Source organism: Amblyomma mixtum, chromosome 1, assembly GCF_055824585.1.
Source record: "Amblyomma mixtum isolate Tamu chromosome 1, ASM5582458v1, whole genome shotgun sequence".
In the NCBI taxonomy this organism is placed as follows: Eukaryota; Metazoa; Arthropoda; class Arachnida; order Ixodida; family Ixodidae; genus Amblyomma; species Amblyomma mixtum.
The window spans coordinates 91429851-91444669 of NC_143012.1; the positions used below are offsets into that span (position 1 = coordinate 91429851).

The window sequence follows — 14819 nt, forward strand, 5'->3', positions numbered from 1 at the left end:
TGCATACGATAACGTGAACAGGGAACTACTGTGGAGCATATTGAAAGATTTAGGTATTGGTGATGAGGTAATTGATTTTCTACAGGAAATCTACCGAGATAATGAAGTTGAAATTACATGGGAAGGGAAAAAAAGTACCACAACTGTAGGGGTGCACAAAGGATTAAGGCAAGGTTGCCCTCTATCACCGCTGCTGTTCATGCTTTACGTGATAAATATGGAAAGAAGGCTAGAAGAAAGTAATCTGGGTTATAATCTATCGTACAGATTAGGCGGAAATGTAGTTGAGCAGCGACTCCCGGGTTTAATGTATGCGGACGATATTGTACTGTTAGCAGATAGCCAGGAAGATTTACAAACTTTGGTTAATTGCTGTGGAGACGAAGGAGACGCTCTAGGATTCAGTTTTAGCGCAACTAAATCAGGTGTGATGATTTTTAACGATACAACTGATCAGGTGCTTACAATACAACCCCACGAAATACCCAAAGTGGCCGAATACAAATACCTCGGGATATGGATAAACGAAGGGCAGATATACACGGAAAAGCATGAACAGGCTCTTAGGGCAAAAGGACGAAGAGACGCCGGGATAATGAAACATAGGGCATTATGGGGGTACAACAAATATGAAGTACTAAGAGGTATTTGGAAAGGAATAATGGTGCCAGGACTTACTTTCGGCAATGCGGTTCTGTGCTTAAGGGCAGAAGTTCAGTCGAGATTAGACGTAAATCAGAGAGCTGTTGGAAGATTAGCACTAGGTGCCCACGGTAAAACCACAAACGAGGCAGTACAAGGGGATATGGGCTGGGCATCGTTCGAGGCACGGGAAGCTAAGAGTAAAATACTATATGAAGAACGCCTGAGGAAATTGGACGATAACAGATGGGCAGCTAAGGTATTTAAATATTTATACAGAAAGAACGTTGACTCACAGTGGCGGAAAAGAACTAGAAAACTAACCAGTAAGTATGCCGGTCATGAGGACGGAGAAAGAAAGAGCATTAAACGACAGGTTAAAAACGCGGAAGTTAAAAATTGGATGAATTCAATGGAAAAGAAACATAGTGTAGAACTATATCGATTCTGGAAAAGGCAGATCAGGAAAGAATTTTTCTATGATAACTCAAGAGGCAGTGCCCTACTTTTTGAAGCTAGATCAGGGTGTCTTAGAACGCGCAGCTACAAAAAGAAATTTAACGAAGAAGATGACACATGTGCAGTGTGTGGTAGATCTGTGGAAACAATTGAACACCTCATAATCAAATGTGATGGTATCCATCCGGATGTCGATGCAGGCACAGTCACTCTTTCTGAGGCCCTAGGGTTTAAAGATAACAATGGTCATGTAAATAAATCTGCAGTGGAAGTCAGCAAAAAGCGATTGGAGGATTGGTGGCTGAAAAGCAGAGATGTGGCATAAGGTTAGAATAGTAGGAAACCGTAGGCAAAGTTGATGGAGAATCTTAATGAGAAATGCCAACACAGTAAACAAAAAATAATAATAAATAAAGAAAAGCTGAGCATGGTGGCAATTGCCACCACCCCGTTTCAAAGGGGGCGCTCCTATCCATCCATCCATCCATCCATCCATCCATTTTTGCGTCTCTGCTAGCAGCAACTGCCGGTGGCTCGGCGCGCAGGGTGAAACCGAGTGGGGGTGGAGTGGAGAGGGGAGATAGCATACGCTGAACTAAAAAATGAGAATGCGCCCTCCAATAAACAATGGCTTTAGAGTAAGCTTACAAATCTTTTTTTTTTTGTTTTTGTCGGCAGCGGTTTGGCGGCAGCCGCCCGTTTTCCGCCTCTTGTGGTGCGGCACAGCGGCGGTGCGTCCGCGTTCCGCCGCGCCGCTCAAAATCCGCAGCGCAAGTTCGCTCCATGTGGGTCGCCCTTAAGGCTCCTGGTGGATTCGCCGACGAGCGGCATTTCTATAAAACGAAGGAGAAAACAGTGTAGACGATAGAAGCATTTCGATGCCCTGCGACTTGGAACAGGAGGGTAACAGAAGGACGGTGAAGCTAAGGTTAAAAAAATGGCAGTGGCTTAGCCCAGCTACGCCAGGATATACGTAGCGAGATGTACAGGTTCAATCACACTTAGCGGGAACACGGCTCCGCGTGGCTGCGCACACGCGGAGCACTATTGCGTTTAAGCCGGTGGCAAACCTGTGGAAAGGGGCAGATGACACGAAGCGCCATGTCGATGTCCGTCTTCTTGTGCGCCACTCTGCATTGATTCATGAACGAGTTAGATGCAATTTCACTCCGCAGGTACGTGGCCACGCGGAGCTGTGTTCCCTCTAAGTGTGATTGACCCTGTACATGTTTAACTTGGTCACTCCTTGTCGTTTAGCTTTGGTTTCTTCCCCCAGGTACGTGTAATTATTTAGCTTTGATTTCTCCCTCCCCCCCCCCCTCTTACGTCTAAGTGTGGCTACATTAAAGACGAGACAATTTGTTATGCAGCAAAGTGTGAAGCATTTATTATTTGCAGCTCTTGTTCTTCTTGTTGCTCATCTCGTTTCTCAATTGCCACAAAGACTGCCCGATGATGGGTAAAATAGCAGGCAGCTGTCTTCTTTAGTCTGCACCGCCTCTCGGCAGCAGCCCGACGCTCCTTCTCCATGGCAAGCGGCTATACCCCGCGGCTGTATCACCCTGCATTTATACGGCGACGTAGCCTCCTTGCGCATGCGCAGTAGCACGCGCCGTGCATGCGCGCAGTTGGCGAGGCGACGGCGCACGTAGTGACGTCACTCGGCTTCCAGCACACGCGCACAGCTGGCGAAGTGAAGGGGTTGAAGCGGCGGCGAGGCGTGCGCCGCCTGCGCGCTGTGACGTCACTTGGCTCCTCGCGCATTCGCAGAACTGCACCTGTTGGAGGTGCGCGAAACTGCGAAACTGTGGCCACTGTAGCTCTCGCTACAAAAAAGGGGAGTTGCAAGCACTTTCCTTCGATTACGGAAGCCGGAGATATGGGGACAGCGGGAAAAGCTGAAACATTGAAAGTGAAGAGCTCAGGCGAGCGGTTAAGAAAAGCAGCCCGGCACCAAATACACTCTTCACGACTTGTGACTCAGCCATTTTAGACAGTCACGTGAAGTTCATTAATTGAGTTATATTTTTACGCCGTTCTCGCAACACGCACCTTCCGGAAAGTAGAGCTTTATTCATATTGTAACAGCCGCCACGGTGGCTCAGTGGCTATAGTGCTCGGCTGCTCACCCAAAAGACGCGGGTTCGATCCCGGCCGCGGCGGCTAGAATTTCTTTGGAGGAGAAATTCTAGAGGCCCGTGTACTGTGCGATGTCAGTGCACGTTAAAGAACCCCAGGTGGTCGAAATTTCCGGAGCCCTTCACTACGGCGTCTCTCATAGCCTTAGTCGCTTTGGGACGTTAAACCCCACAAAAACAAAACTAATCATATTGTAACAATATGAATGAATCGTTTCCCCATGACAAGATTGAGCGGCAACGTGGTAGTTAGGAGCGAGTGGGCAAATAATCGCTAACAGAATGCAACAAAAAAAACGTGGTAGGGTTCTAACGTAGCTAAACGAAGTAGTCGTTCCAAAGCATGTGTTTAGTCTGGTTGGCTCATGGTTTGGTTTGCTGGGCAGTCAGCACGTCTGGCGACGATTTTAGATTCAGATATAAAGTTGAAGCGCACAACGAGACAAGGACGGCGAAAGAGACGAGAGACAAACGAGCGCTAACTTTCAACAGTTTACTGTGAATAACAAAGCCGCATAAAAAGGCTAACCGTGGCCAGTATCACGCATGCGCAGTCCGCAACCATTCAATGACGTCGCAGGTACTGTAGTTCCTTGCGGGATAAAGCAATGGACGGCTTGGACACGCAGTTTTCTTCTAAACTATCTATTTCATTTATTTAATTTCATTTATTTACCCTAAGGGCCCATTTGGGCATTACATAGGGGGGGGGGATACATCATATATGCAGATAAGCAGAAATGCACTTATAAGGTAACCGTAGAATATATAAAAGGAAAAACTGTGGCAAGAAATAAACTAAATTGAATCCTGTGTATTTATACAATAGATATAATAATAATAATAATGATTTATTTCCATCACCATACAGTGTTGGAGGGGATGGGAATAAAAGCGGTTATCGCTTGACAATGTTCCCACCCCCTGTACAGCAAGCAGGCAGTGGTATGCGACGGCACTTCTGAGAAAATAAAAGAGAGAGAGAGAAAAAAAAAGTCAACACACAGATACACAATCACCAGCGTGTGCAGAAAATCAATGCGGCTTTAAGAAATAACAAGAAAAGGAACAACAATAACAAAAAAAAACCTGTTATAAAGATTATAACAGCAACCAATACATGAAATACAAGTTCAAAGTGTGAATGCTAGAAAAATGTGGCTTCGGAAATGAAGTAGTTGAGGAGGTCAGAGCAGCTAATGTTTCCTATGTCAATGTTTGCAGTAATTAGTCTATTGAGGAGTGAGGGAAGTTGGAATGATACCATTTGGCGTCCATAGTTTGTTCTGACTAAAGGAACTACACAGTGTGGTTTACGACGGCGTGGGTATGCGCACTGAAATAACTGAATTGGGGCTAAGTCAGATATGTTTGTAATGCATCTTCTTTGTTCTATTTTATAGGTGCGCAATAGTTTATATGCATAAGTTTGAAAACGTTATTAATCTTGTGCTTGGAAAATAAGTTTTTAGTTGAGTATCTATATGGCAGGTTATGAACAATTCTGAGGGCCCTATTTTCAAGAACGGCAAGTTTTTTCAGACTGGTTTGTGTAGCAGTACCCCATACTGATGAACAGTAGTTTAGATGTGAGCGAAATAATGCACGATATAACAGAAGTTTTACCTTTTGTGGGAGACAACATTTGAAACGTGTCATAAATCCTATGGCTCGAGATGTCTTTAATGCTATATGACTTATGTGGTCGTCCCATTGCATGTCTTCAGTGAATATTACGCCAAGCGATTTGAATGATTTTACTAACTCAATCTGGTCTCGGTTGTAATGTAGCTCACCAAATTCACTGCAATTTTTGTTTTTTGGATGAAAAAGTATTGCCTTAGATTTTGTTGCATTAACTGAAAGAAGATTGTTATCGGACCATGTCTTTATTTTTTCCAGGAGTATGTTTGCATTTTCCAGTAACTTACTACCAGTAGCGTCGGATAAAAACAAACTGGTGTCGTCAGCATAAATTATAAAACGAGCGTTATTATCCACACTAGTGATGTCGTTAATGTAAAGGTTGAACAGCAGTGGTCCAAGGATACTTCCTTGGGGCACTCCGCGGGTAACTGCTCGAAGAGTTGACTTGTATTCATTTATTTGGACATACTGTTTTCTGTTGGACAAGTAAGATTTAAGTAAGAGTAAAGCTGCGCCTTTAATTCCATAACATTCAAGTTTTTTCATCAAGATGCTATGGTTTATGCAGTCAAATGCTTTGCTGTAATCTAAGAAAATTCCCAAGACCAGGTTCCTATCTTCAAAATTCCTCAGTATGTATTCCTTCTGGTGTAAAAGAGCAAGTTCTGTTGGCCGGTTTTTTCTGAAGCCATACTGGCAGTCGGTAATTATGGCGTGTTTACTTAAAAAGCTTTCAACTCGTTTAAGAATCAGTTTCTCGAAAGCTTTGGAGAAGACGGGCAAAATACTAATTGGTCGATAGTTTCCAAAGCTGTTTTTGTTTCCCTTCTTGTATATAACTGCTACTCTAGCAATCTGCATTCTTGCAGATATACTTAAATGATTACACAAGGCTATAACGGAATTAGCTATAAGCACGCGCAATACCGGGCAGGGAGCGCAAGACAACAATGAATACAGCCCTGTGCATGAAGGGAAAAAAACGAGATAAGCAGTCTAAAACAACCAATAACAACAAAGCAATCAAAACAGCCTAACATTAGATACCTTCTAAAGCCTTGAGGAAAGATGCATGATTAGATATGGAGGCGAGATCTGCAGGCAAACTGTTCAATGTGAGATGCCAACTAAAACAGAGGAATATTCGAACAAATTTGTGCGCGCGAATATGGGGCTGATTTTAAATGGGTGGTCTAAACGAGAAGATATGTGGACAGCGGGACGCAGAAACAATTCTTGAAATTCTGATGAACCATGATATAGATTGTGCATGAACGATAGGCGGACATTTCTTCTTTTAATTTGGAGGGGCAATAATTAAATTGTTGCTTAAGCCTATTTACGCTGGTTCGAAATGAACAATCATGGGCAATAAACCTGGCTGCTTTATTCTCTATGCCTCGATAATTTAACGCGTTAGTTGGCAGGTACTTCTGGCGACAATGGCGCATTCTTTGCATAACGGCACGCAGCTGGGTTTCACACAGGGTTCCGCACTCTGGCCGGAACTGGGTGCTTCACTGGGGTCATCGCTTGACTCATACTTTCTACAGTGCGCGTCCAAGAACCCTCCGCACTTTTCCCTTCCGTCCATTGTTTTATACCGCAAGGAATCAGAGTACTTGCGACGTCATTGAATGGTTGCGGACTGCGCATGTGTGACACCGGCCACGATTAGCCTTTATATGCTGCTTTGTTATTCGCAGTAAACTGCTGAAAGTTAGCGTTTGTTTCTCTCTCGTCTATTTCGCCGTCCTATAGACTCTCTATAGACAAATCCTTGAGAACAGTCTATAGGCAATAAAAATGCATAGACAGTCTATAGACAATCTATAGATTTATGGCCATAAACTTTTAGTATACTTTTGTCTATAGACAGTCTGTAGACTATCAGTAGACAAAAAGAAATATCTATAGGAAGGCAATAGATTCTATAAGTCTATAGACTGCCTATAGACCATAGTATCTTATCCTCCCTGCATTTGGCCGTGGTATCTACATAGTTAGCCGTAAGGGAAAGCCTAGCCGCGCTTTTTAGAATCAGCAAAATCTGGTCTGGCCACCCGTCGTCTTCCACCCTCCCTCTAACTCCTCTTCCCTAAAAGTGAAGAGGGAAATTTCGCTGTCTTCATTCTGCCATCTGCCACCGTCGGCAGGTGGGAGAAACTGAACTCAATTTATTACTTAAGCTAGAATGTGATCAGTTGATTGATATCAGTTAAATTACAAAAACTAAATAAGATAAATAAATTACTTTGCCTGCCTAATTCTTGCGGCCATGCCTTTTGTTTGTGTGTGCTTTGAGGTGCACAGAATTGTGCTTCATGTACACGTTGCTGTGATTTTGTTCCTGATGCAGCAATTTCAAGCGGTCGGCCTGTTAGAAAAGTTTAAAATTTCAAATGTTCAGAGAGGACTGTATTTGTAAAGGCGAGTTTGTAAACTGGCCTGAAAAGAGGCTCAGGTGGCTTTTGGTCTTCACGTAGACACAACGAAAACAGCGCAAACTTCACGCAGGACGCAGAAAGGGGAGACAGACAGATGCGCTGACTAACAACTTAAATTTTATTTCTCTGACACATCGGTAAATGTACTCTTTTCGACAGCTGAGCAGTCATGAATTCCTGCTTGTTTCCCGCTGCTATTGTCTATGATTCATCTCTCATTCTTTTTGTTGTTTTTAATGCCTTGAGTATATTTTGCCGATGTGTCAGAGCAATAAAATTTCAGTTGTTAGTCAGCGCCTGTGTCTCGTCTCTTATTTGTGCGTCCTTCGTGAAGTTTGCGCTTTTTCGTTGTGATGGAAAACCAAATAGCTCGTGATGTGTTCTTCAAGTTCACGTAGAGACGTGACTTGGCGTTTAGTGTTGTTAAATTTCTCAGCCTGTACTTTCTTAAATTGTGCAGACAACATGCTGCCGACGGTGGCGGGGATTGACACGATGGGTTCACAAATTTTGAAAAGGTCCTTTTGAAAACATTGGAGTGTCCTTGATGTTGCATAAGGCGGGCGCCTTCATGCGCCACTTTGCACAGTGGTCAGTTTACAGATGGCGGTATCTTTGGTGGTCTTTGTAGAGAAAATGAGGTGTTTGGCGCGTTCATATGGGGCTGTTAATTCTGCTGCGACACGCTGGCTGTGCTGATGAGAACGTGTGTAATAGCCGCCGTTCATATGTCGTCTCTGCATAATGCAGCACTTTGCACACGCTTACTGGAGGCTCCTTATAAGTCTCCCCTACCTAAATGTATTTGCGAATTACTTCATTCGCTCACAATTTTTCTTTTTGTGTGAGGTCATACCATCTGCAAGTCTTTCTTCTTCGCACCATACACCTCGAAACTCCGTACAGTCAGCCCGCACCAACTCTTAGTATATCAGGAAGAGTACCGGTTGTAAGATTCGCTCAAACGAATGGACGGATGATAAAAGCGTCTTGGAAAAGAACGGTAGCTAGTTCCACGAGGCTTAGAATATTTGCTGTTTTAAAGCCGTTTTTCAATCTTATAAAGTGCGTTATTGAAATTTATATCATCAATTTAAAAAAATGGAGCCAAAACTTAAGCTCCGCCTTAAGGTATGACGAGATAGCGTAATGGGTTAATTCCTATACATATATATGAATACATAGATACCTGAGAGCCCTCGTAACACTCCTGGTGCAGTGGTGCAGCTGTTAAGCTTTGTGTCACTGCCCTGCGATGACAGGTGCTGCCACCTGTGAGGCTTGTGTAGCCCAGGTTGCTCTTCCCGAGCAACCTCTCGCGAGAAGTCATTAATTTAATTGCCACCTGCCACGGTGGTCAGTTTGCTCACTCTCCGGTGGGCAGGTTGTGATAACGCAGCAAGCTTTTCACGTCACCAAGGTGGCTCACCTGTCTCCTAGGTTGCTTCTCTGGGGATTTTTCGTGGATTTTTCACTCACGGCCAACGACACCGACGACGACGCCGGATTTTCTGCGACAGGAGCTCTTTAACGCTATCGCATTAATAGAGAGTATAAAAGATGACACTCTATACAGACTTTGAAACCCTCACTCGGCCACAGGCCGCGGCGATCGTCGGTGGTGAAGGCCTCAAAGGCACTGCTCCGCTTCTAGCGAACTTCTGGCCTGCATGATAGGCTGTCACTTTAACGAACGCTGACTTTACATAGGGACTTCAGTTTTCTGCTATTCTCCTTTCTCTTCCTTTTATTTATCCCCTCAATACTTTCCCCCGAGTAGGGTATCAAACCCATTATTCTTCCGGTTAACCTCCCTGCCTTTCTTCTTCTACCTCCGCCTGGCATCTGACACACATGCGTTCATTGTTACCACTGAAGTCAGTCCCCAACGGGAACAGTAACTGTACCTGCATCGACACCATCTTTCCTCAAGAAGCATCTCTCCTCGCAGCTACCTTCGTGCGGCGGCGGCGGAGGCGGTGCAGAGCCAGCGCTTTCCGCCGCCCGTGTTCGACGTGCTCAACCTGGTGCCGGCGGGCAGCGTGGCGCGCTGGCGGCCCGTGGGCAACGTGACGCGGGGCTCGGCGCAGCTCGACTCGGTGCTGTGGCCCTCGGGCGCCGGACAGCAGCCCACGCTCACGGGACCCCGCTCCTGGGGCCGCCAGCGGTTCCGCGTGGTCACCGCCTACGCAGCACCCTTCGTCATGGCCGCCACGCGCATCGGCAACGGCAGCTGCCTCAGCGGGGTGCCCTGCCTTCAGGTGGGCCTGATGGCTCTTATAAACATATGCCTACCGGCGCTGAATGGCGACGCGGCGGTGGTGAAAAACTTTTTAATGCTCAGACAGAAAGTTGGGGGTCAGAAAACCCCGCTACATGGTCGGTATCCTTAGTCCGGGACACCGCACGACGAGGCCCCGTCTCGCGCCCGCTTTACTGGAGTACCCTTTGGGACTCCAGTGTAGAGCAGTTGAGGAGGGCAGTCTCCCATACCTCTCGGGTGGGGGTGGGGGAAGGTGAGGATTCTGAGTACATGCCCAAACCATGTGAAAGATGTCGCAGATCTATCCACAGTGCGGGCAGCGCCCATCTGTGTTGGGATCAAAGTGTGACTACGGCAGTACAGAGAAGAGTTCCTGTCTGCAGGTCGCTCCTCCGCCTTACTCAGCCCCTTGACAGGGTGTGTAGTGTACTTAGCCCAAGGACAAACCGTGGCGCCATTTTTCGGCGCCACCCGCCTCATGTTCTAGATAGGACCACGTGCCGTGTTTTACAAAAGTAACTGGGCAACGAGGTCAGCTTCTCAGTCCTGTAGTGTAACTCTCGCAGCAACCCAAAGAGACCAAAAGTTCTCGAAAGATGAGGGCGATGGCTCCACTTAACTTGCACAGATTTGAAGCTCGTGAGAGCCATTAAGTGCTGCGTTCCATGTTTACTTTTTGGCAAAGGCGGTACGTCTCTCTACTACTGAGCAATGCGTCCCAAGTCGTTTAGTTTTCACCTTGCTTGAAATCCGCTTGAATCGTTTAGTCGACCTCTCCAGAAAAGCACCTCGCCAAGTGAGCGAGTTATCGCAATGTGCCAGGTAAGTTCTACCCGCTCTAAAATGGTGTAGCAACCCACATTCACTAGCCTTCGCTCAACGCGTATATTCATGCCGTTGTGGACAGCTCTGAAGCTATTACGACGCCAGCAAAAGGTAAGCGGTTACTGAAGTCCGAGAGAAACATTTGTTCCCGGCAGGTGCGTAGCTTTCTAGAGTGCCAGCATATATCAGTGTCGTACAAATACCTGCTTGCCAATCGATTTCTGTTAGTCCTAGTGGACGCGCCGCCATTGGATTGATCGCTTCGTCCGATGCTCAGAACGGCACGGGGCAATCGCTGGATGCTCAAACTCTGCACGGGTGTTTTTGGGCAAAACTTCGCCAGCGTCGGCTGCAGCTTACCGATCGGTTTAATTTATAATGCATCAAGCAAATCCTGCTTTTTTGCAGTGCTTTCTTCATGCACGACGTTATGCGCTTGCTGCTTTTAGCACTGCTCACTTGAGCAAACCATTCTTCCCGTAACTTCTCATATTGCGGACTGAAATTGGAGCTTAAAGTCGGTTCCATCGAGTACGACCGGCACTGAGGAGCATGATAAAACTTCCGATATTACCGCGATGAAAATTATGCAAATGTAGGATCCCGCAAACGAGGAAAAATAAATAGAATGACGTTACGTGCGTCTTATTAAAACGCTGAAATTCTGTAATTCTGTCGAGCACCCAATGCAGACGCAGAAAATAGGAGTCACGTAATCCACGCCGTCCGGCGCAAGATCTATGATAGCGCAGTTCGCGCCAGCGGTGGACTCGTGTTCAACAACAGAAAAATTCCTTGTCGCGCTTATTGCATCGCTAGGCGTCAACTGCGCCGCCAACTGCGGGGAAGAGCGGCTGAGCGTGTCGCTTGCACGCGGGTGTACGCAGGGTAGGGGTATGTATGGGGAGGTCAGCGGACCCTCAGAGCTGTCACATGAGTGTTCCGTAAGACGACCAAACATGTGATGTCCTTTCACCGCAACAGCTGTACTAGTACTGCTCACTGTAAGCAAAAAAAAAAAAAATTCACGGCGGCACATTGTTGACCTGAAGTGCTGTGAGGCGAAAGCCTTTTGCGCGATGTGGCAGCTTGTGTCACTGATGCGTGGTTAAGATGTTAATTAAGTACACAACTGTTTGTGAATCTCAAATGCTGGAGACACTGGAGGGCGTTTGGGAGGCATCTGTCTGACATGACGCCTTCCTGCAAACACTCTCCAGCGTCTTAGACCAGGGAACTGCATATGCATTGGTATGAAGTAGCGTGGCCATTACCACGCTCGGCTGCGGAACGGAAGGATCGGGGTTCGAGTCCCATCGTGCACAGATGTTTTTATTCTGGTCTGAATAGAAAAGCGTGACACCTCTGCCGACAAACTTCTGTCCACAACGATGAGGCATTAAAGGCTTGCGCCTTAAAACTTACTCAGCAGAACAGAGCTTCGTATGCGCTAAGAAAAATATACGATGTGGCCTGCGAATGTTATTGGCTTTTCTTTGTTAACAGTTTTCCACGCAGACGGAGTAATAAAGGAGGTTGGCCGAGGTTTTCAGTGCCGTTGCGCGAGGACGGAATTACCACGTTTGCAAAGGACAGGGAGCATGCGGCAACTGTGAGTGCATAACGCTCTGACCTTGGGCCCAGGTGTTCACGGCCGACCCGGAGCACTTGGCGGCGCTGTTCGCGCACTACCACCGCACCAAGGGGACCACCAGACACCCGCTGTACAACGTGACCTGCTGCGCGGGCATCGCCATGGACCTGCTCAGCTCCCTCGCCCGGGACCTGGCCTTCGACTTCGACCTCTACCTGGTCGCCGACGGCAGCTTCGGCACCGACCGCGGCGGAAAGTGGGGAGGCATCACCGCCGACCTCATCTCCGGTAAATGAACGCCAGCCACACTTGCGATAACTTCTCTAAAAAGTGCATCAACCAACCAAGCACTCAACTTGTATTTCCTTTGAAAACGAGGAGTACGGGACTAAAAGCTTGGCGAGGTCCCGACCCCTTACAAGTTGGCAAAATGCAAGCTAACGGGCAGTCATACATGGTAGTTACTGTGAATAGAGAAGTAGAAGACAGTATGGACCATTATATGATAAAGGTGAGGTGTCAAAACACGAAAGAAACAAGCAAAAATTACTGTACATAATTAGCAGTATAAACAACGGTGGTCAATAAGAACGGGAAAATGGAAACCTTGTAATAGTCCGGCAAAAGAACAATCGCCGCGGCCCAACAGTTTCCTGTCAACTAGAGCTGCCCGAGAGCCGGTCGCCGTCCTGCTCGTACCCCTCCGCCTTCCGCACCCTTACCTGAACCGCTGAAGTGGCTCAAATGAAGCTCTTACCAATCAACCATGCGTACTTGTAACTTCAACCAAGGATAAAAAAGCAGCGCACTCGAGCTGCATGAAACCAATTACGTATTCTTTGCCATCGTGTGGCACTGCTCAGGTATTTTTAAATTCCATTTAATTAGTTAATTAGCGAAGATAAATGATGCGAAATTCTTTGTATTCACTTGACCTGCGTTTTCTTAAGTTGCACAGGTGGTTGCGAAACAACCGATCCGGCTTTTTTTAAAAACCGTTCTCTTACGTGTTCCAATCGGAGCGAAAGCTCTACTCTTCGCACCACAACTCCCAAGGTCAAGTTTGGTGCGCGTTTGACCCTGAGCCAACGGAGCGGAGATGTGGCAAGTGACGTCATGCCACGTGACTCGCTGTGGAGAGGCGCCACAGCTGCGCTCGCTCAGAGCTTCGCGGCTGCTGTACCACGTGACTAGCGGGGCATATAACAGCTGCTTCGCTGGCGCTCGGTCGCTCAGCGGGGGGTCATGATTCTCGCTTCGGCGAGCGCGGCTTCGGTCGCTTACAGGGTTGCCAGGTCCTAAATTTTAAAAGGAGCCACAAAAAGCTGAAAAGTAGCCAAAAAAGTAGCCAACCAGCAGCCGAAGTGTCGAAAGTAGCCAAAAATAGCGCCAAGGTTGCAGAAAAGCGTCACCAGAAGCATAAAGGGCGCAAGAAATATATAATTCTTGCAGGACGCAGGGTAATTGTGAATGCGAATAACTCTAAATTACAAAAGCATAGCAAATCAAATGAAAGGAAATACATGAACACCAAGGGACAGAAGCACGGCAACGCGCGAGGAATTTCTGAAGGGAAAGACAGTGTGGGAAAAGTATTCAGAAAAGTTTTTCTTCTTTTCAGAGGAGAAATAATTGGTCTTCCTAAGCCACAGCCATGGCAATTTTAATTCCCAAATATATGTATGTATGTGTGTGTGTGTGTGTGTGTGTGCGTGTGCGTGTGCGCGCGCGCGCGTGTGTGTGTGTGTGTGTGTGTGTGTGTGTGTGTGTGTGTGTGTGTGTGTGTGTGTGTGTGTGTGTGTGTGTGTGTGTGTGTGTGTGTGTGTGTGTGTGTACATGGCATGCCTGGCATTGATTTTTGCATGAAATTTCTTCACTGCTCCATAAACAAGGGTTTGATTTGATGTGCCTATTTCTTGTTTCGTTTCTCTCCTGTGATCTTTTTTCAGCTTTATATTGCAAAAATAGGCTGATCGCCACATGCCCTTCATATGTTCTAAAAAAGGCATAGAAAGCACAGCCTTGGTCAAATTTTTTCAAGTCACGTGGCTTCCTTTTCAGCCATATACTGGGGAACTCATGGCTCTCGGGATATATCGCTGGATGATACAAAGAGCCTTAGTCATCGCGTTTCAAAGCCGTTTGCTCTTCCCCGTTCCCCAGTAATCGGCTAAAAGGAAACCGTATTTGCCCTGAAAAATTTTAACCAAGACTGTAATTCTCAGCGTCATCCAATTGGATGTGGGGCTAGCATGTGTGGCCGATCAAGCGCTTTGAACCAGTATCCAACTGAGGAAACAAGGTATATCAGCTAAGTAGCAATTCACATCTTTATTTAGCTGAAGCGCATTGAGTGAATGGAGATGGGACATTTCATCTTGCTGGTTCTAAGGAAACCTACATAACAGCATTGCATAGCGGAGGCGGAATCTCGCCTGGGAGAACTCAGGAGCGAGAAGTATTTTAAGTCTGGGACATGATTACAGGCAAAATTTCAACAAAGAGACTGGCACCGCAGAATAATGGTGTTCACGTATGGCATTCTGACAAGCAAAGATGCATGGACCATTGGAAGAAAAAGAGGTCCATTACAGTCCTAACTTCGATTTCAAAAGTAGCCAAAAAGTAGCCAAGTAGCCAAGTTGAAATTTGTGTCGCCAAGCGGTCCTAAAAGTAGCCAATTTGGCGCAAAGTAGCCAAACCTGGCAACCCTGGTCGCTTATCTGTTTTTTCAGCAGCGTCCGCTCCGGCGGACGCAGTTGTTGCTGCGACGCGCGTCTTTTCTTTCCTTTTCCTCTTTCCTC

The 14819-nt window shown here is 46.6% G+C and overlaps 1 protein-coding gene across 1 annotated transcript in view; it reads left to right on the plus strand.

The window, feature by feature from the left end:
• LOC149367196 (glutamate receptor ionotropic, NMDA 2C-like) overlaps window positions 1–14819 on the plus strand; it is a 189785-nt gene that overhangs the window by 139552 nt on the left and 35414 nt on the right. The window contains exons 4-5 of the mRNA XM_089566757.1: window positions 9285–9594; window positions 12066–12303. Of these exons, the coding sequence (XP_089422883.1) occupies window positions 9285–9594; window positions 12066–12303 (548 nt within the window). The remainder of the gene's footprint in view (window positions 1–9284; window positions 9595–12065; window positions 12304–14819) is intronic.